The following is a 23678-nucleotide window of genomic DNA, read 5'->3' on the forward strand; positions in this document are numbered from 1 at the left end:
GTAAGAAAGCGTTGTGTGTTTGCCATGTCCCATCCCACTTAAATAAGAAACTTTTGTAACAATGTAACTATGCTTGCCCTTTCGTCCACTCGTTATTCAGCCGTTTCCAATCAACTGCGCCAACTGTCTACGACCACCGACGTGCTGTCGGATCCTCCCAGCTCGCTGCAGGAGGAGGTACTTAAGGCGATCTCCAACTCGAGCAGTAACTGTCTCGCCCCAAGAGGCTCCGGCAAGGGGGGCAGCCGCGGAGGAAGCAGCACCGAAACTAGCCCCCATAGGTCGTAATAATCGTTAGCGGTGGCGGCGATGAGCCGTTCGTTGTGTTTATGACGAGGTTTTTAATTCGTTCTTTTTCTTAAGACTTTTCTCTGTTCTTTCAACTATTTACTAATCAGCTATCTATTTGCTTACGACAAACGGTTTCGTTAAACATTGGACAAAAGATCGGAAGGAAACGAAAGAAGGCAAGGCTAGTAGGGGTTTAGCTTTGGTTTACAATTATAGTAAGAGTTTAAAAGGGCAGCACACAACAGAACCCAATTGAAATAGCGCAAATGTTCGGATACAGATTTCCATCTTCCAGCCTTTTTTGACGCTCAAATAGGGAAGAAAACGCTTGTGAATATCAATTCACCTCATACAAACAAACAACCAATAGTGCCTTTTTCTACCCGGCTCAATTTTCTTTCCTTTTTTAAGACAAGGCAAGACAGTGATCATCCCCTCTTTCCCCGGTGAAATGAATCGAGTGATTAAGATCAGGATTTTTTTTTGAATTGCTAAGCAAAATGACGTTACCATAATCTCAGTGTGAGGGACAAGGTTGCACACACTACAGCTTTGCTGGGGATGGGGATGGGGGAATGCCTTTTTTCGCAGAACCCATTTTCGGACCATGTTTCCGTTTAGGTTCAGTTACACTATTTTGCTTCATCGTTATTGGCTAGTTGTCTTTTTTTTTTTTTTTTTGTTGTATGAAGTAAGTCTCTTCGTATTGGTGTGTGTGCCGCAGTTGCACCAATGCTGTTAGCTTCTTTTTCTACGTTTACTTTAAGCCCGTCGTCGTTAATTTGTCTCTAAGCAGATTAAGTTTTCTCTTTTGCTACCCAATTTACGTTAAGTGTGTTTGACTTATGTGTGTGTGAGAGTGTGAGTGTAGGCGTCGGTTTAACACCACGAACGATACGAGAGGAATGGAAGCAAACGAAGTGTACGTTTTTTGTTGTAAGTATGACATGCGTTAAGGTATATTTGTTAATCTATTTTTTTAATAGCTTTAGCAACGGCGTTAGTTAGAAGTTATGAGATTTATTTGAGAGAGAAAAAAGAGAAAGATGAAAAATATGTCTCTTCCTATCGAGAAAAGTACGTAATGTAGCGAATAGCCTTGTGACAGTGACGGAAGAGATGTGAATGTTTTTATGCAGAGGCCAGTGCAAGGTTGTGTGTGTAGCTGAATCGGCCCATTCTGCATGCAGAACAGCACCCATAATAGGAGGAAAAGCACAATGTATGGCATGGTAGGGAATAGCTAATGCATAAGAGCAGCTCGAGTAAAGTACAACTGAAAAGGAAGACAGGGAGCAACAGAAACAGCTTTGTCGCCATTGGCAGGGTATTGATCAAACGCATTAAAAAGCGAATAATCGGGAGGGCGGTGGGGGGAGACGGTTTTGTTCGCTTTTATTGTAACAAAGCTGGCGTCGTGTTGTGCGCAACACCACCAACCACACGCCCTCAAAGCAAGCCGCAGCCGGTGTTTTTCAAGCCATTTATTGCGCTTTGAACCAACAGTCCGAAACCATTTTGCCCCACCGAAATAGTGCTAAGAGCGACCCATCCGTTTGGCTGCCTTGTCGACTTCCAACTGGCGGAACTGCGTCACGATCACCAGGTACGTTACGATCGAGCTTACCACCTGCGGAAGATAAAGTGTGAAGCAATTGTTTCTGTACTGTCGAAGCTTTTTAGCACTCACCATGTAGCTTAAGCTGCTGTCGATCGTAAACAGTCCGTACACGGTGAAGCGGACGTCCTGAAATAGACACTTGTAGTGCAGCTTATCTACCATCGCTGCCAGCGGTCGATTGTGCACGGAATCGAACGTGCAGTGCCCCGAAATTAGCGTTATTGCTTGTATCTACACGGTGTGCGATAAAAGCGGATCATTTCTTTTTATGTGTGACAAATGCACCATTTTTTGGCATTATTTACCTGTTCCGCTACCGATCCCGCCACGGCTAATAAGCCACCCGTAAGGACACACTTCCACAGCAACATCACCGAATGCTCCACCAGGTACGGTTGATCGTGGTAAAACTGTAACCCAGTGTAGACGAAATCGAAATACACTACACAGGTCATCGAAATGAGCAGGGACGCACTGATGCCCAGGAACAGCGTGCCATAGATCCGGTTCACCAGCGTGACACAGTGCAGCAGATCGTCTCGAAGGCGAAGAACGGCACACAAATTCGTAACATCGGCACGCTGCACTGTTTCGCCGTACATCGATTGCAACCGTTTCGCGCACCGTCCCATCGCGAGAAGGAGCAGAAACACGTGCACCACATACACATCCACCAGCAGTAGCTCCCAGCGAATCTGCAGCACCAGGCTAATGTCCGGCTCGAAGTTGCTAAAGAATCCGTACCAATAGTAGACGGTACAGAGACAAGCGCCCACCATGGCCACCCAACGGTACGGTGGATAGGCTGGCGATCGATTTGCGGTCGTCGTCGTACTCGGCCACCGGTCGATAGCACCTTCGATACGATCCAGCAACTTGATCAGTGTGCCGTAATGGGTCACATTGATGCCGTTTGCAATGAGCAGCAGGCTAAGCGCGATTGTGTCCACCGTCGAGGCGAGCAGCCACATCACGTACGATAAACTGTTCAAGAACAGCGAGTACTCGGTAAGGATCTGTGCCCGGAGCCACGTGATGAAGAGTATTACGCCCAGTGCCAGCACTATCCGCAGCCGAAAGCAACGATACACTCGTTTCGCGTTTTCCCTGGCTGGACGGGGAGGAACGTACGGCACTAGCGAGCAGCATTTGTAGATTGTGAGCAGTACGTGCAGTTCGCGAAAAATGCCCATTGCTAGTGAGCTGCAGCGGTGTCAAATTGACTACACCGGTGAAGCTGCTAATTGCGAGTGGTATATGCATTTTTAAACTCTTGTGCCTCATGTGTCATTTGTGGAGCGAACCTGCGACCCTGCGCTTCCTATTCGATCGATTGTTTGTGATAAGATAAAGAAATGAAGAGACAATAATGCAAACCACCGCTGCAGGATAAGGGGGAGAACTATACATTTATTTTTTTACCGAAAGACTCTCGCACTTTAGTTCATTATCTCATTTGTCTAGAAATTATTGTTAGCATAATCCTCTTGCTAATTCATTACTACTAAGTGTGTCTGTGGCGCTCCGATGCGTGAAAATCGATGGATGAAAATTTAATTTAATTTAGCGCCCGGCACGATAAAGGTGACGTGAACAATTTGAGCCTTGATCCTTGACTTGTACGATCGAAAGTGGAAAAGTTACACAATTCTACTGAATATTCCTGGCTCTCGAAGAGAATTAAATCCTAAAACACAGACTATTTTTGCATCCCACATGCTCATGGAAGGACTGGGAAACGCGTGCGTTATCAAATGACAAATTAAAAAAAAAAAAACACACACACACACATCACGCAAACAAAGTCTACACTTAGGCTTGGCAGTCTGGATGATTGGGTTATCTTGTTTGTTAAAGAAAATTATTCTAAAATTACCACAAATTATTAATAATTACGCTTTCGCTTCTCGTCACGTCAACGTGCACTGCTTAGTCCCAATTCCGTCCAAATCTAATATCTGTCCCTGCTACTCTACCCCTCACCGGACACGTCGTCCTGAACCGCGCTCGACACCATCGTCATCGTCGTCGACGGTTCTTCTTCCTCCACTCTTTGGTTGTGCTTGCTGTCGGCCGTCCCGTACCCGAACAGATCAAACACACCCTCGTCCCGCCCGAGCGCAAACGGGTAGTTGCCGTAGAACCGTGGGTTTACCACCAGGAACGGTTTCACCAGTCCGCGCGTTTCCCGCTTCCGGTTCCGCCACCCGTTCGGCCGGTACTGGCTGCGGCGGTCATCGTCCCGCTCGTCCAGCAGTATCCGAGCGAGCCGTTCCCGTTGCTGCGCGATCATGCACTCGTCTTCATCTGATTCTTCCGGTTCCTTCTGCTGCTGCTGCTGCCTCCCTTCGGAGGACGATTCCGACGAGAGCGCACCTTGGCTATGGTCCGACGAACGCTCCCGATGTTCTATTGCACTTTTCGATCCTCCCGCTGCTGCTATAGATTGCTCCTGCTCCTCCTCCTCCCGCTTTTCCTTCTCGATCGGTTCCGGCAGCTTTACGTATCGCTGATCGGCCCCGGGCCGTAGCACTGCCGACCGTCGACTTGGGCGCGTGTAGCACGATCCCGCCGGCTCCTTCAGCACCATCAGCGTCAGTGGTGGTCCGTTCGGTTTCGATCGCACCCACAGCTGCCGGACGCTGCCCCCGTACGGTATGGGATCGGGAGTGATTTGCCAGTTGGGTGTGGTGGAGAGCAGCGAGGAGGAGGAGGACTGGCCTCGGCTAGTGGTAGCGGAACCACCATCAGCAGCAGCCACGGACGCTGCCGCCTTCATCATCATCATCATCACCGATGATGACTGGTTATTGCTTCTCGGCGCAAATTCGTTCTCGCTCAGCACGAGCAGCTGCCGCTTGTCGCCGAACACGGTCGTCAGATCGTCGCTCGTCACGTACAGGAAGGAGCGCAGCGCCTCATCCGCGTGCAGCATTTGCGTGCTTTTGCGCATTGCCTCCAGCTGCGCATCGAACCACGCTTCCCGCAGCTCCAACTGGCGGCGCTTTCGCATGTGTACGCCGATTTGGCGCGCCGTACCGAGGCATGATTCCGTCGTCAGCTCTTCGCCACTGAAATGACCAATCGGGATGGGAGGTGGAGGGAAATTATTAATAATTCAAAGCATCAATTACATACACGCGTGTTGTGCCGGTACGCAACACAAAATAGGCGGGCGCGCGCGCGCCCTTTATTTGACAGGTGTGAAACTGAGTTGGCGGGGGAAAAACAATAACAAATGCCAATTGGTCACCACCCTTGGCGAAACCCTTGGCGCTCAATTACTTACACCCATTTGATGTGGTTTTTGACCTGCTTCTTCACCAGCCCAATGCCTTCCAGCACGTTCGTAACGTCGTAGATGCGTCGCTTCTGTCGGTTGGATAAAGTCGATGACACCTGCAAACGCGATCAAAAAGAATGCATTAGAATGCTGACGTAGCTGCGACCGCCCATGGGGGGAGTGGACACATACATCACGCAGATACAGCACGCCGTCCGGTGTTTCCCGCAGCATCTTCACCACGCTCCGCGTCAGCATGGTGAGCGATTTGTCGAACCGTCGTTTCGAGGTCGGCTCAAACTCACCATCGTCATCCTCCTCCAGCAACATACTCGGAGTAGGCGACGAAAGGCCCCGAAGTGCCAGCGCCTTGGCCCGCTGCTGCTTGCTGTCGCTCATTCTGGAGCGTTTGGTCGCTTTCTTCGGTTCGCTCATGCTCACCGTACCGGAGTGTCCCGCCGGTTCGTCCGTCATCTATCGCGCCGTGCGTTACCTCGCTAACCTAATGCCCGGTGGTGGTATTATCGCGTTTGAATCACCTTGCTGCACCAACATTATTCGTTCGCCTCCAAGCTTCAAGTTCGCACCATACCACACCAAATATGCATCCTCCCTCCGGCTTTAAGCTAATGATGTTCTAAATATGGTCACGGGCAGTCGAGCGGATGGCTTCGATTATTTATCTTACGCGCCAGATCGCAACTTCTTCTTTGTCGCTTCTAATCTCTTCGCACAGCCCACCCCGGGGGGCGATTGGTTTATCTCAAAGGAACTGGCCACGGGAACGGGAGACACGGTCGGCCCGGGGGGAGGAGGGAAGGATACACGGGGCCTGTGTTGCCGTGCCCGTCCGCAAGAGTCCGGGGGAAGATGCAAGCGATCGCCCAACGCGGCCCGCGAATCGCACGAAACAGTTTTGAACGGAACGAGTTATACCGCGCGAACAACGGAAGGCCTGTCACGCACTGTTGTTGTCCCGCCAAAGGCAGCTAAAAAATCCGCCATTGGCTTTTTCCCTCTTGTCAATTGCTTATCGCTGTCAGACGGGCTGTGATGTTTTGGGAACGATGACAAACGGTAACACCAACACAGACGCACCACGCGGTGCAGTGCGCAGCACAGTTGGCCGACTCGCCGTACGGGAAATTGGCAAGAGCGTAAATGTTTACGGATTACACATTCACTACAATAACTTTTAAATTATTTATTGCACTAAAATCGCATCATTTTAACCGAAAAAGAGCCACAATACACGGAATGCAGGACGTCGCACGCGCATTGTTTACCATAAACAGAGCGCACTGTCATGGCGGGTTTCGAGCAGTACGCATCTTCGAGCACGTTCGAGCAGTTGCCGCTGTCGGAGCGCGCTTTCAACCCGGCAGCGTAAACTCAGCCCCGTACCCACGTGTTGACAGATCGTGCTTCTGTTTACCATCAAAGTGCACGTTGTTTTCCGCTGTGTCCGCCCGGCGTGTTTTTCCCAATTTGCTGGAGAAAAGCTAGTTTTTCTTGTTTTGGTTTCTGTGTGCTTTCGGTAAAATGTCCAGCTCCGAGAGTGACGGCATGTCCGACGTGGAGGAGGCAGCAAGGGCTGCTGCAAACGGGGACGATTCCTCCAACCAGGAGGAGAACGGCTCCGGCACGGACGTTGACGAAGAGCAGGATGGACAGGCGGAAAACGGTACCGACGTGAGCAAATCGTGGGAAGACTTGGTACGTACCGGTGGGTTAGCAAACTTTACATCTGTGTATTTAATAGCATTTTCCGTTTTCCTTCGCCAGGGTCTGATCGACACGCTCTGCACCGCGTGCCGTGGGCTGAAATGGAAAGCACCGTCGAAAATTCAGCGCGAAGCCATCCCGCTCGCCCTGCAGGGCAAGGACATTATCGGGCTGGCGGAGACGGGCTCCGGTAAGACGGGTGCGTTTGCCCTGCCCATCCTGCAGGCCCTGCTCGACAATCCGCAGCGCTATTTTGCCGTCGTGCTGACGCCGACGCGCGAACTTGCCTACCAGATATCGGAACAGTTCGAGGCGCTGGGCGCTACGATCGGTGTCAAGTGCTGCGTGATTGTCGGCGGCATGGATCTGGTGACGCAGGCGATACAGCTCGCCCGCAAACCACACATCATCATAGCGACGCCGGGCCGGCTGGTCGACCATCTGGAAAACACGAAGGGCTTCAGCCTGAAGGCCATCCGGTACCTGGTGATGGACGAGGCGGACCGCATCCTCAACATGGACTTCGAGGAGGAGGTAAACAAAATCCTCAAGGTGATGCCGCGCGAACGGCGCACCTTCCTGTTCAGCGCCACCATGACGAAGAAGGTGAAAAAGCTCGAGCGCGCCTCGTTGCGCGACCCGGTCAAGGTGGAGGTGTCGAGCAAGTACCAGACGGTGGAGAAGCTGCTCCAGTACTACCTGTTCATACCGGCGCGCTACAAAAACGTCTACCTGGTGCACGTGCTGAACGAGCTGGCGGGCAACAGTTTCATGATTTTCTGCAGCACCTGCAACAACACCGTCCGCACGGCGCTGATGCTGCGCGCGCTCGGGCTGGCGGCCGTCCCGCTGCACGGCCAGATGACGCAGAACAAGCGGTTGGCGGCGCTGAACAAGTTCAAATCGCAGGCGCGCCAAATCCTCATCTCGACCGATGTTGCGTCCCGCGGGCTCGACATACCGCACGTGGACGTGGTGCTGAATCTGGACATTCCCATGCACAGCAAGGACTACATTCATCGCGTGGGGCGCACGGCTCGTGCCGGCCGGGCCGGCCAGGCGATTACGTTCGTCACGCAGTACGATGTGGAGCTGTACCAGCGCATCGAGCATCTGCTCGGCAAGAAGCTGCCCGAGTACAAGTGCGAACAGGACGAGGTGATGGCACTGCAGGAGCGAGTGGCGGAAGCGCACCGTACCGCACGCATCGAGCAGCGCGACATCGAGGAGCGGAAGGCCAGCAAGGGAGGAAAGCGGGGCGCGAACGATTCGGACGAGGAAGACACGGAACAGTTCAACGGGGTGAGGAAACGGCTAAAGCCGGGCAATGCGAAGGGCGGTGACCGAGGGGGTCGTGGTGGCCGGGGCGGTCGCGGTGGCCGGGGTGGCAAAAGGGGTCGAAGAAACTAAGAATTGGAGAGGAACAATAAAATGCAGTGTCTCGCTTGTACGCGAAAGAAACCGTTAAATCTTAAACCGTAATTTATTTGATCGTTTTCCGTTACAACTCGAAAAAACAAAACACGTGCGTCGCGCGGTTGAGCAGATCCTCCCTCTTCTATTGTTTTGCTTCTAGCGTTCTTTGTTTAACTCCTATGATTCACTGTCTAATATCAATTCCTTGTTTACTTAAACGCGGTCAGCCTGCACCGCCGCCTGCTTTTCGATACAAAAACAAAATTCACCTCGAATCGTTTAACCAAAAGTCGAAAAGAGTGGAAACGTGTCCTTGGGGCCTTGCCGCAGCAGTGGCAACACACACGCAGTGGTCTTCCAAATGCTTTTAAAATATAATAAATAACTAAATTTTTAGCCCGCAAATAACACCGTCGACAGATCGACGCGCTAGCGGGACGACCGGCTAGGGGGTCTAAATTTAAATGTCAGAGAGGCTTCCCGGCGGCTACTTTGAAGATGCAACCAACACTCAGGCTCATTCGGTAATATCACACAGCTTCCTTTGTCGTTGTGATCAAACACACACGATCCTTTCGTCCATTTCTGTCATCCTGTTTTTTTTATCCTGTCTCTAAGCACGCTCCATACTCTCTCTCTCTCTCCCTCTCTCTTTCTGCCTCTATTGTGGATTGACCTTTGCCTTTGCTTTGCTTTAGGAACGAGCAATTACAAGTATCTTGTGCTGGCATACTCATCAACGCAACTACAACTCATAGCCATTACACTCTATTAGCCGTACTCTAATTATTACATACACACACACGCACGCACGCACGCATCAGAGCATATAGTTTAACTTCATTAAGTATCTGCGTACACACATACACACATTGTGTGCCTTGTGTGTCATACGCTCACACACGCTCGCCTTCCCTATTTAGTTCTACAATTTATTGATATCAAGGAGCGGGAAAAGAGTGAAGAGAAGAGTTTGAAAGTATGCCGGCGTGTCCGCGTCTGTCCGCGTGTTCTCTATGTATTGCATTCCATAACTCGCGCGCTTCTAAGCTAAACATCCCCCTCTTCTTTTAGCTTCTTCTACCTTACTACTGAGTGGGGGGTTGTTGAAATTGAGTGATTGATTTGTATGTGTTTCGATGCTACTACTATTATTGTGTGTGTGTGTACTTGACACACTATTATCAACAACATGACGATAGTTTAATTTCAGTAGTGAAAAAACAGGCAAAAAAGGCACTCTAAGTGAATGAGCTCAACAAACCTCACCTACACTCCCCCTCCAGAATACGTTTCCTCCTCCTCCCCCCCCCCCCCCCCTCCGATCGCCTTACACACGTGGTGTACTGGATAATACTATGCTGTTGCACTTTAAATAGTAATAAAAAACGCCCCTACTGGCTACACGGTGTTATAGGCTACGGTGTTGCGAGAAAAGTTTGATCGCGGATCGATCTCGATATTCCAATGCAAGTCTTCTCTATTGCTAGTAGTGTGAGTAAGAAGAAGGAGAGTATGTTTTGAACGGCTTTGAGCAGCTATTGCTACTGCAACGTTTTGCTGGCGGCAAACGTTTGTCTAGGGACAAAACAAAACACGAACACAATTCTAAGTCAAGAATTCTTAACATAATGCAACGGAAAGCAGCATAGAAACATCTTTCCCTGACTAAGGATGCAAATAGAGGAGGTTGACAAGCAAGTGAAAATGAAATTTTGGGGCTTTCAGATTGTAATTCCATAAAAAAAAAACTTGTATAAGTGATTTTTGCACCAAACGGTACTGAATTTCCTAACAGAATAGCATTATTTTCAATCAAATTAATCCCCTTTTTAATAGCTTTTATTGCCATATCCTGATCAATTCACGTAAACGATCGTGAAAACCAGGAGGAAAGCTGATAAAAGCCTTTTAAAGAGAGTTTAATTTGATTGAAAATCATCTTCATCCACCAGGAGGGAACGACATTATCTCTCGTTTAATACATAAAACTTCACATTTTTTAAGTAAATACAACCACTAAAACCTTAAAATTTATGTTCATTTTCACGCTACTTCTAATGCTCTAATGCTTGCCCCCCGCCTCGGCGTGAAAGAAAAAGAAAAAGAAGAATAACTGAAACATAACCTATACGACTCCTCTCGCCAATCGACAAAAATCCTTCTCCTTATCTATGATAATAGCCCTGAAACGCTGAAACAGATAAATCAAACGATATCTCTCTTCACTTGGTTAGTTTGTTTTTGTGTGTGTTTGTGTGTCTTTTTGTTTCATCAGCATCGTCAACACAACCGTCAACACAAGTTCTAGCTCAGTGCACCCAGTTCCATTCTCGGGTGCGCGCGCTCGGGGCTCGTTTTTAAATCACAGTTGCTACATCATTTTTATATGCATTTGCAGTGTTGCATTGACGTTTTTTGTTCGTGCGCTCGAGAGAGAGAGAGAGAGAGAGTAGTAATACAGCGGCACAACACACCGCCCGCACAACAGGAAGGAATCGAAGTTCGATTGTCGATCTTGCCCCACACGCTGACAGTGGGCAAAAGAAATGCACCCTTACCGTCCCCCCGGGGGACCCGTCCGTCTCACGAAACGCTGTACGGGAGCAGTGGGTTAAAGTTGTCGTACAGTTCCCGCTCGCTGGTAGCGTTCCGGTAGCCCCAGCTTCTCATTGCCGCCACGCAGCTGTCTTGGATGATTTTTACCTAAAACAGACAAGAACGTTTTTTGTATTACACACACACACACACACACACACACACACACAATACACAGTAGTGAATGTCGCAACCGTATTGCAACAATAGAGCGCCGCCTACCTCGTCGTACGTTAAATCCTTCGTCCAGTGAAAGGGGGCCGATTTGGAATCGCGATATGTTGAGCTAACGCCACCGACGTCCTGCTTGGTGTGCGTGTCGAGGAACATTTTCACCTCCGGGTGGTATGGAAGCCCGTAAAATTGCAGTATTTCTTTGGTCATCTTGTACGGATTTAGCGACAGATCTTCGTACCGTACAACGCTACGGAAAAGAGGAAGGGAGAAAAAAGGACAATTAAATGTATAATCATATACGAAATTCATGGATCTTAATGGCTAAACAACATGCAAATTCCTTTCCACACGTGTGATAGTTACTACTAATCGGCTTATATCTTCTACTGATTTTTTTTAAAAGGAACAATACCAAATTGGCAGTCACAGGATTGGGGGGGCCGGGCTTATGCATGGGTTGTCACATTGTCGTGAGCAACAAATTTCTCCTTGTAACCGAAGACTTGCATGTTTGAAAGGGAGTTCGGCTCTTACGCGCGAGATTGACATCAAACAGGGTTTTTCAGGGGTTCTCATACTTTTGGGACACTTTCCTATACGAAATGAACTTTATGTGATAGGAAGTGGACTATACAACACCCTTTTTGGAAAAATAAGAATATGCTAAGAATGCTAATTTTCAATTTTCAATTTTCAATTTTCAATAAGAATTTAGAATTTTCAATAAAAACTAATAAGAATTTACAATGAGGCTGTACAAAAAGGGTGCCATAGAGTCAAATTCCCGTCTTACAAAGATCACTTCCAATAAGAAAGAGAAAAGTATGAGTCCCACAAGTATGAGAACCCCTGAAAAACCCTGTATTCGTTCTATCATAGTTGTGTAATTAAACAACATTGAATCGATAATGTGGAAACAAGTTAAAGTCATTTCATTTTCCACATCTATCTGCTGTCATAAATATTGTTTTTAATTTCCTTTTTTTATCTCAAGCTATACTTATTCAAATTTTAAAAATTATTTCTTAACTTATGTTTGGTTATTTTTATTTTTTATGTGCTCAAATGCTACTAAAAAACGATTATAAATTGTCTATATCGACAAAAAATCTGAATAAAATTATAATTTTCCTTAAACATGATTAAGATCAAACCTAGCCTTTAGTTTTTTTTTGTTTTTTGCTTCCTTTTAAGAAACCATTCTTTTTTTATTTTACATATCACTGAGCTCCGTCTAATGGTCGTATTTTTATATTATTATTCAGTAGGAACAATAAAAGGCTCGTGGTGTGACGTATAGAATGTGGATGCTTTAATAATAATGTGGTAGCTTCAATCATAATTTTACTGTAAACTAGAGTCGAATAATCTTCTGTTAATGGTAAAAATAGCCTCTTTTTTCTTTCTTTTGGTGCAACCACCGTTGTCGGTCAAGGCCTGCCTGTACCGCTACTTGTGGGCTTGGCTCTCCGTGACTTATTCATTCCCCCCATAGCTGGTTAGTCAGTCCTACTTATGGCGACACGATCCTTTTGGGGCGTGAACCCATGACGGGTATGTTGTTAAGTTGTTCGAGTTCACGACTGTACCACGAGACCGGCTTCATTATTCATTCCAAATTTTGCACTAGCTACAGTTAAAATTATGCAGGTAGTTACAAAAACAACGGTAGAAATATTTAATTTATATTTTACTGGTATCTTTGTTCTTAATTTTGAAAAATGTTTTAAATGGTCTGTCATTTTTTCATAACTTATTAGTTAACTAGTTATAAAGTTTACTTTTAGCTAGTTATTGGTAACTTGTTTATATCAATAGTACCATTAACCCTTTTTATTCTTCTTTTTGGCATCACGACCAACGCCGCGGTCATGCCTGCCTATAAAGGATTTTTAAACTTACTCAGTACCACACGCAGCTGAATAGTCCTTGCTACGGGAGAGCGGTCCACAAACCACCCTTTTTATAATATCCACTGTTAAAAATTCCGCTTTATATCATTAGCGGGTGTTGTTTCCCATGTTCGATTGTTTACATCGTATTACATTCCAACAAAACCAGGTTTTTTTTTTCATTTAGCTCAATAATACGTGGACTGCCACCCTGTATCACGTTGAGTATCAGATACAAAACTGGATAAGATTTAAACCCATTGTCCAGATAGTGATTATGTTTCATTCAACGTGTTAACAATGTAACAATTGTTAAAAGGAGATGTTTATCGATTTCGATTTTATGGTGTTTGACACAGAAGTAAAAGTAAAGACAATTTTATAATGCTTTTTCTTCATTTCCGCAAAATTCGCGTCAATGAAGAGTAAAAACGCGCAAAATCCGCACCAAACGCAAATTTCGCGCGAAGCGCAAAATCCGCGCTAGCTGTAACAGCTCTGTATCTACTAATAAAAAATTAACCAATAATCTTTCATTATGTTTTATTGTTAAATTCCCATCTGTTAACGTTACTGTGCACGTTATAAAGAGTTCCATAGGCCGGCATGACCGCGTAGGTCGTTACACCAAACGTTCAGTAATTAGACACAACTTGGGGCATTAGATTGAAAAATTAAAATCGATATTTATACTTGTCGTACAATATATCGAAAAAACATGTAAACAATCAAGACTTTGATGGTTTGTAATTGATCATCAACGGTTCATTTAAATGAACTTTCAATTGTGATACAATTGTAAACTTACATAAGCCAACAACATACACGCTATGGGTTCAAGCTTCATATGGACCCCGTCTAGCCTCGCATATATAGGAGTGACTGATCTTGCTGTAAATAAGTTTACCAATAGATCACTGATAACTTTGTCAGTGCATATGGTGCGCCTAGACGACTGACTACGGCTTTTGCGTCAAATAAGGAGAAGAAGATGATGATACAAATAATGCAGATATCAGTGGCCTGATTCAAGCCAACACAGCGGTTTTTTTTCTTTCTTCAAATCGTAGAATGACATTCGTTCATTTTTCTACACAGCTTGTTCGACTGTTTACAATTGTTGAGTCAAATAAGAAGATGAAAAGGACTTATATAGCACAACGGTAGACGAATAATCAGTCCTACACTAAACACTAGGGGGCATCTACAGATCAGATAGTAATTGAACCACGATCGACATCTACAGGGTCCAGCGCATCTATCATTAGACAATCCGACCGGCCGCCTACGGTCAAATGCACAAAAATAGGCACACAAGGTCAAGGGGTGTAGTACATTTTTTTTAACATTTAAAACTTTAGAACTATGTGTATGTCCTTTTTGATAAACTTTGGGACAAACATTTTTTCTATATTTTTCAATATATTGAATGAAATTATTGTTCTTGAAATATGTAATTTTGTGTTTTTATTTTTTTAAACCTTAAAAATATACACGACTTCATTACATCTTCTGGAACTTATTTTTAATAACCGAAATATAGATATTCGAAAAAAACGTTATACCACGAGATAGGAATGTACAACAGAAATTCAACCCCGATCTTGACAAGCATACCGAACGCTGATCAATTCGAGCCGAACGGGCTCAAATTGATAATATGCGCTGTAGCCAAAGTCAAAACATCGAATTCACTCTGTACTAATTCAGTCATGTTAGCATTTATTAGCAAACCTGTTACCAGAAATTTGCTTTTGTTTTGATGCCTCAACTAATGGATCATTACAAAAAAGATAAATCACAACGATCGTTATCAATAATTGAAACAAATTGCACCTTTAAGTGTGCAAAGTACTGTCTGCCCCGTATAGACATAATACAATACAAATTGGTGATCTGATATTAGAAGTTAACAAACAATCATTTCCCAAAAAAAAAAAAAATACACACACGTTATCTCATCATCTTGTGAGAGTTTTAACCTCTTCCAGATGGCCGACGGTCAGTGAACCTGCGTCCTCTGCGTAATATGCGCAGAGAGTTTGGCAGGAAGGTGCGTCAAAATCAAATCAGGGAAACAGAGAGGTGGGAACAACGGTCGACGAAAAGACTAAATAATTAGAAAACATTATGGAAAAAATGTTTCATCCCCAAAGATCGCTGCGCCAAACACACACACACACACACACACACACACACACACACACACACACACACACACACACACACACGTAAAGCCCGCGGGAACTTTTGCCCACTTTTAGCCGTTGCTGCCTTTCACTTTTTACTTTGGTCTCTTCACCTCACAAAATGATGAAGCTGTCCGTTGACATCGGCCCACAGTTTAGCTGTTCGCTTCTGGATGAATTGTAGCGATCTGCCGATCGACGTGGAGAGAGAAGCGCTTTGATTACTGTCATCAAATTGAAGGAATTGGAAAGGTTCCTCGCTTGCCTCCACGTACGAGCAAACTTGTGTTGCAGTCACCGCGGCACGGTTCCAGCACGGCCAGGTGCTAGTGGAGCAAAAGCGCACATTATAATTTACCCCCGCTTGCACCTTTTGGGAGGGTGAGAAGCCGGCGGTGTATAATCAATCTGTCGGCAATGCTCTTACTGGTGCACACGATACAAAACACGGCGACTGGTCTACGAGCGACCCGGCACCACGCCGAATGTGCCGTCAATCACGTGCGCATGCAAATCGTGCGCGCCATGATGCCTCACACAATCGGAGAAGGATTGCAATTCATGGCAGAATGTTGTGTGTGGGTTGGAATGGCCGGCGGCACAACACTTCTATTGTGGGGCTCATTGGCAACGTCACTATGTATTGACTAATTTTACACCTGCTTTGCATTCCAAAGCAAAGCGACGGCCATTTTTGTAGAAAGCTAACCGAAACTTTCGATTCCAGTTTTTTTTGTTCGGCCGGACGGCGAATGAGTGAATCAATTGAAGGAATAACGGATATTTTACTTTATTTAGGAGATGATAAAACCATTTCATGCGAAGCTTTGTTATAAGCTAATGCGTTACTTTTCTTGGATTAAGGGGACGAGGCTCAATAAACTGGATCAAGATTGTTGGAATAATTAGTATTTCTTTAGACCTTTGCTTGTACGATCACAAACCAAATCAAACAATTATACATTGAGGACAATTTAGTGTTTTTTAATCACAGTAAAATGTCCATTTACTATAAGCTGCTCGGTTGATTAAGTTACAATAATCCTATTTAGTTTCAAGCCTTATACGGGTTTAACAGTCTTATAAAATAGTAAAGTCTCTAATTTGTTCCAAAACTAACTGTACAGTTTAGCACAGTTATCTTTCAGCTACATGTTTACTTTACTGTTTCGTACGAGAAAATTATGGAGAATTATATCAAAAATGTTATTCGAAAATACGTTTACGTTGTTTGAGGTTTAAATATGCTTTAAAAATCTAATACGATATTTAACAACTTACAAACATGAACATCATTCTGTCTCCAACCGTCGATGCGATCGGATGCTTATCACGATCGCTCCACAGCAACAGATCGAAATTGCTTCAAAGCCGAAAGTTCACCGACTGCTCTTTTAGTAGTATCACTGTGTGTCCTGGTGGTGAGTGTGAAGTCCTACTTGTGTGTAACGAGTGTATTTCGTATAACGCACCACATGCCTAGCGTAAGCAGTGTGGCAAGTGTGTATTGTGCTGAGTGTGTAGAGTGTAGAGTGTACATAGTACCGTTACAGTCTCCGCCTTTGTGAGTAGACATCAGTGCGTGATGATAGGTTGATGACAGAGTTCTAGTAGTTTTGTACGTATTAGTATTTTGTTCTTGTTTTTTTTTCTCTCATTTTTTTTTTCTTATCTGTTGTGGCCAATATGGCCAATATGGAAATTGTAACGATTTCCTCTGATGAAGGGTTCACTACGGTATCCCATAAGAAAAGGAAAGCACCCGTAGTAGTAGAAGAAAGAACCAGTTGCAAAAAAGTTCTTGCTACCGTCACACCAATGTCGACTGACAAAGCAAGACATCGTGAATACCCATCTTGCTACCGGGGAGACTTTCGTGCCTTCATGATGCCCGGAAAAAGTGAGCTCAACCTAGTGGCTATAACTGCATCCCTGCATAAAAGCTATCCTGCGGTAACCGATGTGTTTCGTGTTCGTACTAACCGGATACGAATCACCGTTAGCGACCGAATGCAGGCGAACGCTATAGCAGCTGATCCACAATTCACTGATCACTACCGGGTGTATATCCCAGGTGGAATAGTTGAGGTAGCAGGTGTCGTAGAGGATCTGGATATTCCATCCGAAGAACTGCTAAAGTTGGGAATGGGTGCTTTCCGGACTCTTTCCACTCCAGGGGTGAGGGTGATTGCGGTGAAACCACTTTACACCTCTTCCACAGTAAACGGGCAAAAGACGTACACGAAAACAAAATCAAAGCGCGTTACGTTTGAGGGAACTGTACTCCCTAGTTTCTTGAAGTACGAAGGACTCCGCATTCCTATTGCAAGACCCTTTGTTCCCAAGATTCCAACATGCGAGAAATGTAGTGAAATAGGTCATACAAAAGACTTTTGCAGCAACAAGTTTAAATGTTTTAAATGCCAAGGTCAACATCCGTCCTCGGATTGCACTGCAGCGCCATTCAAATGCGCTCAATGTAAAAATCATTGGCATGAACTAAAAGAGTGCCCGGTGTACAAGAAGTCCCAATATGAACTAAAAAAAGCCCAGTACCAATTGGCCCGTGGGTCATATGCTGCAGTTCTAGCGAATGGTACCTCGACCGAAAACACATACAGCGTGCTAGCTGAAGAGTTCACATCGGTAAACCAGGAACCAGTCCCTAAAATTTCGGAGGTGATAATAAGAGTGAAGAGATCCGTGAATCGTCGTCGTCCTAGGAAAACCCCTATGAAGGCTACGCCTCCTAAGGAGAAGAAAGCTTTTCTACGTTATGAGAAGAAAAATTCTCCTCCCCAGGCACCACCTCGTCTAGCACGTGCCCCTCGTCCCAGAAAACCTAACAATCCTTCGCTGGACGAGGATCTTCCATCACTCCCTTCTCCTTCCCTCCCACGAAATCCCCAGCCCAAGCCAGAGCCAAAAAAGAAACCTCGACGAAAGGTTCAGTCGCTGTCCATATCAGAAATGATTGACTCAATGATTACAGCGCTGGCTTTTCCAGAACCATTGAAAAGCATAATAGCTATGACACGACCAATGTTGGTCAGCGCAATAAAGCAATGGCTTGGGCAATGGCCTGCTTTGAGTTCGTTGGTACAATTGGAACATTAACCGGTCCATGGCTAACATACTCCAATGGAATTGTAGAAGTTTTCTTGGAAAAATAGATATGTTTAAAGTACAGGTAAACAAGCACAACATAGATGCATTTGTCCTATCAGAAACTTGGCTCTCCCCTGATAAAAAAGTTACCTTCCACGGATGTAACATTATACGCCAAGATCGAAACACTATAGATAGGGTTAGGCGTGGTGGGGGAGTACTCATAGGAGTACGAAAAAAACATACAATTCTTTCAAATACCCCTCCCCTCACTACTAATTATTGAATGTGTCGCAATCCAGGCAAAGATAGGCGATCTTGATTTATCCTTTGCATCTGTATATATCCCACCGGAAGCCGAGATTGAACTTGAGAAGATCAAAAAGGATCTTGAAATAATAGCATCTGCAATGAAAACACCTTTTCTTATCCTGGGAGATTTCAATTCTCATGGATACGACTGGGGATGCACACGAGACGACTCACGTGCTCCAGTCATTAGGGACTTTTGCGACAATCATAGATTGATAATATTAAACTCCGGCGATGCTACTAGAGTGGCAGGGCCTTCGGCGCGTGACAGTGCAATAGACCTGTCTCTATGCTCAGTGTCGCTTGCTCTGGATACTTTGTGGAAGGTTATCCAGGACCCTAATGGCAGCGATCACTTACCGATTGAAATTAAAATCACTACTGGAATCTAATACGATATTTAACAACTTACAAACATGAACATGATTAGGGCCGGGTTGGTAGTACAGTCGTCAACTCGAACAACTTAACAACATGCACGTCTTGAGTTCAAGCCCCGAATAGACCGTGCTTCCATACGTAGGACTGACTACCCTGCTATGGTAACAATAAGTCACTGAAAGCCAAGCTCACTTCACTAGTGGATACAAAGGCAAGCCTTGACCGACAACGGTTGTTGTGCCAAAGAAGAAACACGATCAAGCGTCACTAAGCAGCAGTTATGAAAACAGAATTAATCTTCTTGATAGAATAATGATATAACACGAACTAGAACCTATTTTGATATATTTAAAAAAATCAATAAAAAAATATATTCGGTTAGGTGATTTATTTGATACACGAGCCAGACTCCTATCCTTTAAAACCAGATGTTTTCGAGCCCATCCAGACCATTCCTCCGCAGCAGGGACTGCCAACAAGAAGAAAGATTAAAACTACGTCCCCACGATAAAGTACTGATAACGTCAGTCTAAATAAAGGTTGACAACAATACTGCGCCATGCTTTCCGGTACTTGTGCTGCAATTAGCGTAGTTTAGCCAAGAAAGAACTCGTCAATGTTAACATATCAGTCACTTGAAATTCTGTTTACAATCTTTGCGTTATCAATTCATCCAATCGATTTACAACAATTCCCCATGAACTTGAAAGAGTTTGCTTCAAAACAAAGTTTGTTCAGGCTGTAAATCGAATCAAAGGCGTTTTACAACAGATGTGTCAATACTGTGCGCCAACGATAAAAGTAGATAGCATGTACAAAGCATCTACATTAGTGGATTTGGTCTTCAGAATCGTAGCCATATGTCCTGGAGCTGTTTGGAGCCATTCCAAGCCGTCCGAGCTGTACGAATCGTTACTATATCAATAAATGTGATGTGTACAAAAATCCTAACAAATCTTTAAATCAATCGGTATTCAGTGACTCAATCAACAAAATACAACACATAGTCCATTGGACGATTGGCAACTAGCAGCATTGGTCTGGTACGGACAACACCAAACAGTTCCGAACAGTTCCGAGCTTGGAGCATTGTTCCGCTGCTGTTTTGGAAGCGTGTTCGCTTTTATTGCGGATTCACCGCTCGCTAATTACTTATTCTATATAATATATATAACATTTGCTCTTCTCTGCTCATAGTTTGCCCTTAATAGATATGAAACTTACAGTCCACACAACATCACGCGCAGACTTTCTTCCCATCGGGTCAACTGTACTGGTACACCCGCGGCTACAGCACCAGTGAAGACACATTTCTCTTTTCGCATATCATAAAAGCTTCTTATCGCGCGCGCTCGCTTGAAATACGGCAACAGACCACAAAGCAATCAAATCGACAGTGTGTGCGCAATGTGTGTAAAGCATTTGGAGCGCGTGTGCTATCTTACAGCACCCAACAGTTAATTGCACAGTTCTGCGGAATAAACCCCTTTGCAAATATACGCTTTTCCTGCTGCAAGGCTGTTTATCAAAACTAGCACACATGTGCAAAAGGGGTTCGGGTCGTGATGCATGCATGAAACGCCAAGAGTAGATGGTGTAAACAGCTTAAGAGTCGCGCACAGTATTTTGATTTGCTTCCGTTGTTTGTTTGTTTGTTTTTTTTGTGGTTTTGATAATATTTAGACGTTACAATCACTTCCTTGAAAGATGTAAGATGTTAGGGGAAAGTAGGTATAGACGAGCAATGCGGGCAAAAAGGACACTGCTCAAAATAAAGGATAGGAAGTTATAAACGATGCAGCATCCAATGAGTGAACAAGCTCTCTTGGATATTAAGCATACAACTAGAGAAAGAACGTTTATTAAAGCAATAAATAACCAATAAATATGCAATTAATAAATAATAAGAGTTACTGGGTGTCATGGATCACTCTGAATCTGGAGAAAGTATTGAAATCGGCAAGGAATAGAACTCCGGTGAAAATTATTCTGATCTTCGCATGCCGCTGATAAGACCTTACAATATCCCATATCTAGCCTGGCTTCAACCAATTGCTTTTGTGTTAAATCAAAAACAGAAAGTAGAAGTAATATGTTGAATAAACCCGCGTTTGGCCTTGGCTTTTGCTATGTCAAAAAAATAACCTACAGCAACACCTAACAAATCCATCACTTATCACTAGATGCGGACTTGAGCAATTTACTAGAGCAAAATAGAAAATTCTCGTTTCATAAGCACGAAGAAAGTCCACCAGCTCGTAGATCTTTAGTTTCTACATTCTACAATTTGTTTAAATTGTAAATGTCACTCAAAATTCCATTGGACATCAATTCAATTGAACTAAAAAAATTGTGGGAAACTAAAAAACCATGGGAAATATAGAAAGCAACTAAACATTTTCGGGAAAGAACCAAAAAACCTTGGAAAACCCTGAAGTGACTGTAAGCCAAGCCCAATAATGGTATAGGCAGCCCTTGACCGTCAACGATTCTTGAGCCAATAATAAGAAGATGAAGAGCCGTTTAAGTGCCCAGGACAGCCAAGTCCACCAACTTTGAAAAAAAGAAAAGAATGAGTCAAATTCTAAACATAATGCTAGTAGAGTTCCCCGTGAAGAGACAAATGTATAAACCGAGTAGAAAAAAATCGTTAAAATTGTATGTAACATATTAAGGAAAAAGCAATTAAGAGCCACATGCGGCTTCCAAGCCATACTTTGCTGAAAAATATTAAGAAGAAATATAATTTTGCCTCATAATTCTAAAATTTCCATTCCAATCAGTGTTTAATTTAAATGATCTCAAGTTCGGCAATAAAGTCCTTCGCAGTAATTTCGTGATTGTTAACTACCTAAAGCGATAATTTACATTACGACTCCTAAAATCATGCCCTAATTTATTGAGGTAATCAATCAAAACACTTACCGAAACCGCTGCGGAAAGCGTTGGCTCAGCTCGATCGCTGCCTCGTAATCAAGCTGCATATCACTGCACACGGTGCTGGGATCGTCACAGTCCGGCCGGCCCGGACACCACACACGATGCTTCCGTGACTGCATCGACCCCCGCGGGTCTCGTATTAGCAGCACCACCCGTACATTAAGGCTGTAACGAAAGATAGAGAAGCAGATAGATGTAACAAAAAACCACAATGTGATGAAAACAATGGCACAACAATGCTGAGCTGATCATCTCCGTGCTGTTATCAGTGCTCCGATGTACATGTAACAGAGCAACACACGACGTTTCATAAATCCGGATCCAACGTAACTGTCACCGAGCGTCGCTCTATCGTTTGTCATTAATCCACCAGCCCATAAAGCGGTAGCTTTTGTTCTATCCGGCGGAACGGAACGGGGAAAGCGAATGGTTAGTAGCACCATCGATGCTTCCATCTCACAGGGGGGATGATGAGCACGGCATCATTTGGTGTCAAAAACGAACCATCACATACACACACGTGCGGCCCCTACTAATGGTACATTAATTTGCCCTTTGTTATAGTACCGGATAGAATGATCTATCAAATCCCATGGCAATAACGTGCCACTAGCAGGTAGTGACCGCACACATCGATGGGGAAGCGATTTGTCACTGAATTGTTGCGCCACACGCCAGTGCATATATGAGTAGTGATATGATTTTAATGAGTGCGCGAGAGTTGGTCTCCATTGTGTTCGTTATTTGTTTATGTGTAGATTAGTCGAGCTAATTGAATAGGATTGAGTACTAATTTGAAAGTAGGTTGTTTGATTGCACCATCGTTCTAAAATGATCTCGACTGATCGCGCGAAGGTACTCAGGCCCATGCCAAGGCATGGGATCAATTCTATCCCAAAACAGCAAAATTTAACTCGTTGTGTAGCGTTTAAAAATTCCAAGGATTTTAGTCATAAAACTAGTACATCCCAAATACTATGACATATAAAACAGCTGTGCTGTTTGCTTGTAATTTTATAGCCAACAGTCACAAAAAATATTAGAACTAGACAACAACAAGCAAAAATATTCAATTACATTGTCACTCTACTTTATGTGTCCATTGCCAAGCTTGATTTGAGCATTATGATTACTATTATTTAAGTTCAATGCTTCTAATTTTCATTGTTCCAACCAAACCAATACTGATTAATATTCCGAAATTGCTCCAGAACTTGAATTTTGTGTTCCATTCAAAGTTTCTAATAGTGGAGATCTGCTGCATGAAATAAATTGGGAACAATAAACTTTAAACCCATAGCTCAGAGCTAATGATAGAAAACTTGCCATCTATCTGTTAAAGCCATTTATTACCCGTATACCAACCAGTCCCATTTTCGTCCTCGATTCCTCGATCAAACCACCCGGATGCGACGTTTCTCAAAAACAAAAAAACAAATACCTTCACACACCAATTACCCTCCCCACAAAGATTATCGATCGATCTGCACCGATTGACAGTAATTGATATCTTCCCGACCGTCCGACTGCACTAATAAGCTAATGCCGCTGCACACAAACTATTAACCACGCTCTCGAGCATGATGAAGATGCATCTTTCGTGCCATAAAACAGTCTGTGTGTTCGTTGGTTTGACTTGATGCTACCACCATTAACCCGTCGCGGCTGCCGTTGTTTCAAATAATGTCAAGGGCAGCGTCACACTGTGCTATCGACGGGCTCTGCCGATATAGTTAAAAGCCACT

The 23678-nt window shown here is 44.5% G+C and overlaps 4 protein-coding genes across 5 annotated transcripts in view; 2 read left to right on the top strand and 2 right to left on the bottom strand.

Moving 5' to 3' along the window:
* Positions 1-1755, top strand: part of LOC120956911 (protein WBSCR14 homolog) — a 60182-nt gene extending 58427 nt beyond the window's left edge. For both annotated transcript variants that reach the window (XM_040378728.2, XM_040378729.2), the window contains one exon: positions 101-1755. In XM_040378728.2, the coding sequence (XP_040234662.2) occupies positions 101-288 (188 nt within the window). In that variant the 3' untranslated portion in view covers positions 289-1755. The remainder of the gene's footprint in view (positions 1-100) is intronic.
* Positions 951-6459, bottom strand: LOC120956913 (transcription factor E2F4). Its single transcript, XM_040378731.2, has 3 exons — positions 5388-6459; positions 5202-5311; positions 951-4983 (listed from the first exon to the last, which is right to left on the bottom strand). The coding sequence occupies exons 1-3, from the start codon at positions 5667-5669 to the stop codon at positions 3885-3887; spliced, it is 1491 nt and encodes a 496-aa protein (XP_040234665.2). The 5' UTR covers positions 5670-6459; the 3' UTR covers positions 951-3884.
* A 172-nt stretch (positions 6460-6631) lies between these two features.
* Positions 6632-8389, top strand: LOC120956912 (probable ATP-dependent RNA helicase DDX47). The gene is made up of 2 exons (XM_040378730.2): positions 6632-6911; positions 6981-8389. Exons 1-2 carry the CDS (start codon positions 6738-6740, stop codon positions 8328-8330), a joined length of 1524 nt encoding a protein of 507 aa, XP_040234664.2. The 5' UTR covers positions 6632-6737; the 3' UTR covers positions 8331-8389.
* LOC120956914 (carbohydrate sulfotransferase 1) overlaps positions 8385-23678 on the bottom strand; it is a 28429-nt gene continuing 13135 nt past the window's right edge. The window contains exons 3-5 of the mRNA XM_040378732.2: positions 21919-22098; positions 11157-11358; positions 8385-11042 (exon numbers count right to left, since the gene is read on the bottom strand). Coding sequence (XP_040234666.1) covers positions 10923-11042; positions 11157-11358; positions 21919-22098 — 502 coding nt within the window. The 3' untranslated portion in view covers positions 8385-10922. The remainder of the gene's footprint in view (positions 11043-11156; positions 11359-21918; positions 22099-23678) is intronic.

Source organism: Anopheles coluzzii, chromosome 3 (genome assembly GCF_943734685.1).
Source record: "Anopheles coluzzii chromosome 3, AcolN3, whole genome shotgun sequence".
In the NCBI taxonomy this organism is placed as follows: Eukaryota; Metazoa; Arthropoda; class Insecta; order Diptera; family Culicidae; genus Anopheles; species Anopheles coluzzii.

Excerpts from the sequence above, each read along its gene's own strand:
- LOC120956913 (XM_040378731.2), bottom strand. The coding sequence starts at position 5,669 with ATGACGGACGAACCGGCGGGACACTCCGGTACGGTGAGCATGAGCGAA. Across the intron at positions 5,312-5,387 it reads GCGTGCTGTATCTGCGTGAT|GTGTCATCGACTTTATCCAA; the intron begins GTATGTGTCCAC and ends TCGCGTTTGCAG. Across the intron at positions 4,984-5,201 it reads AAAAACCACATCAAATGGGT|TGGCGAAGAGCTGACGACGG; the intron begins GTAAGTAATTGA and ends TGGTCATTTCAG.
- LOC120956912 (XM_040378730.2), top strand. The coding sequence starts at position 6,738 with ATGTCCAGCTCCGAGAGTGACGGCATGTCCGACGTGGAGGAGGCAGCA. Across the intron at positions 6,912-6,980 it reads GCAAATCGTGGGAAGACTTG|GGTCTGATCGACACGCTCTG; the intron begins GTACGTACCGGT and ends TTCCTTCGCCAG.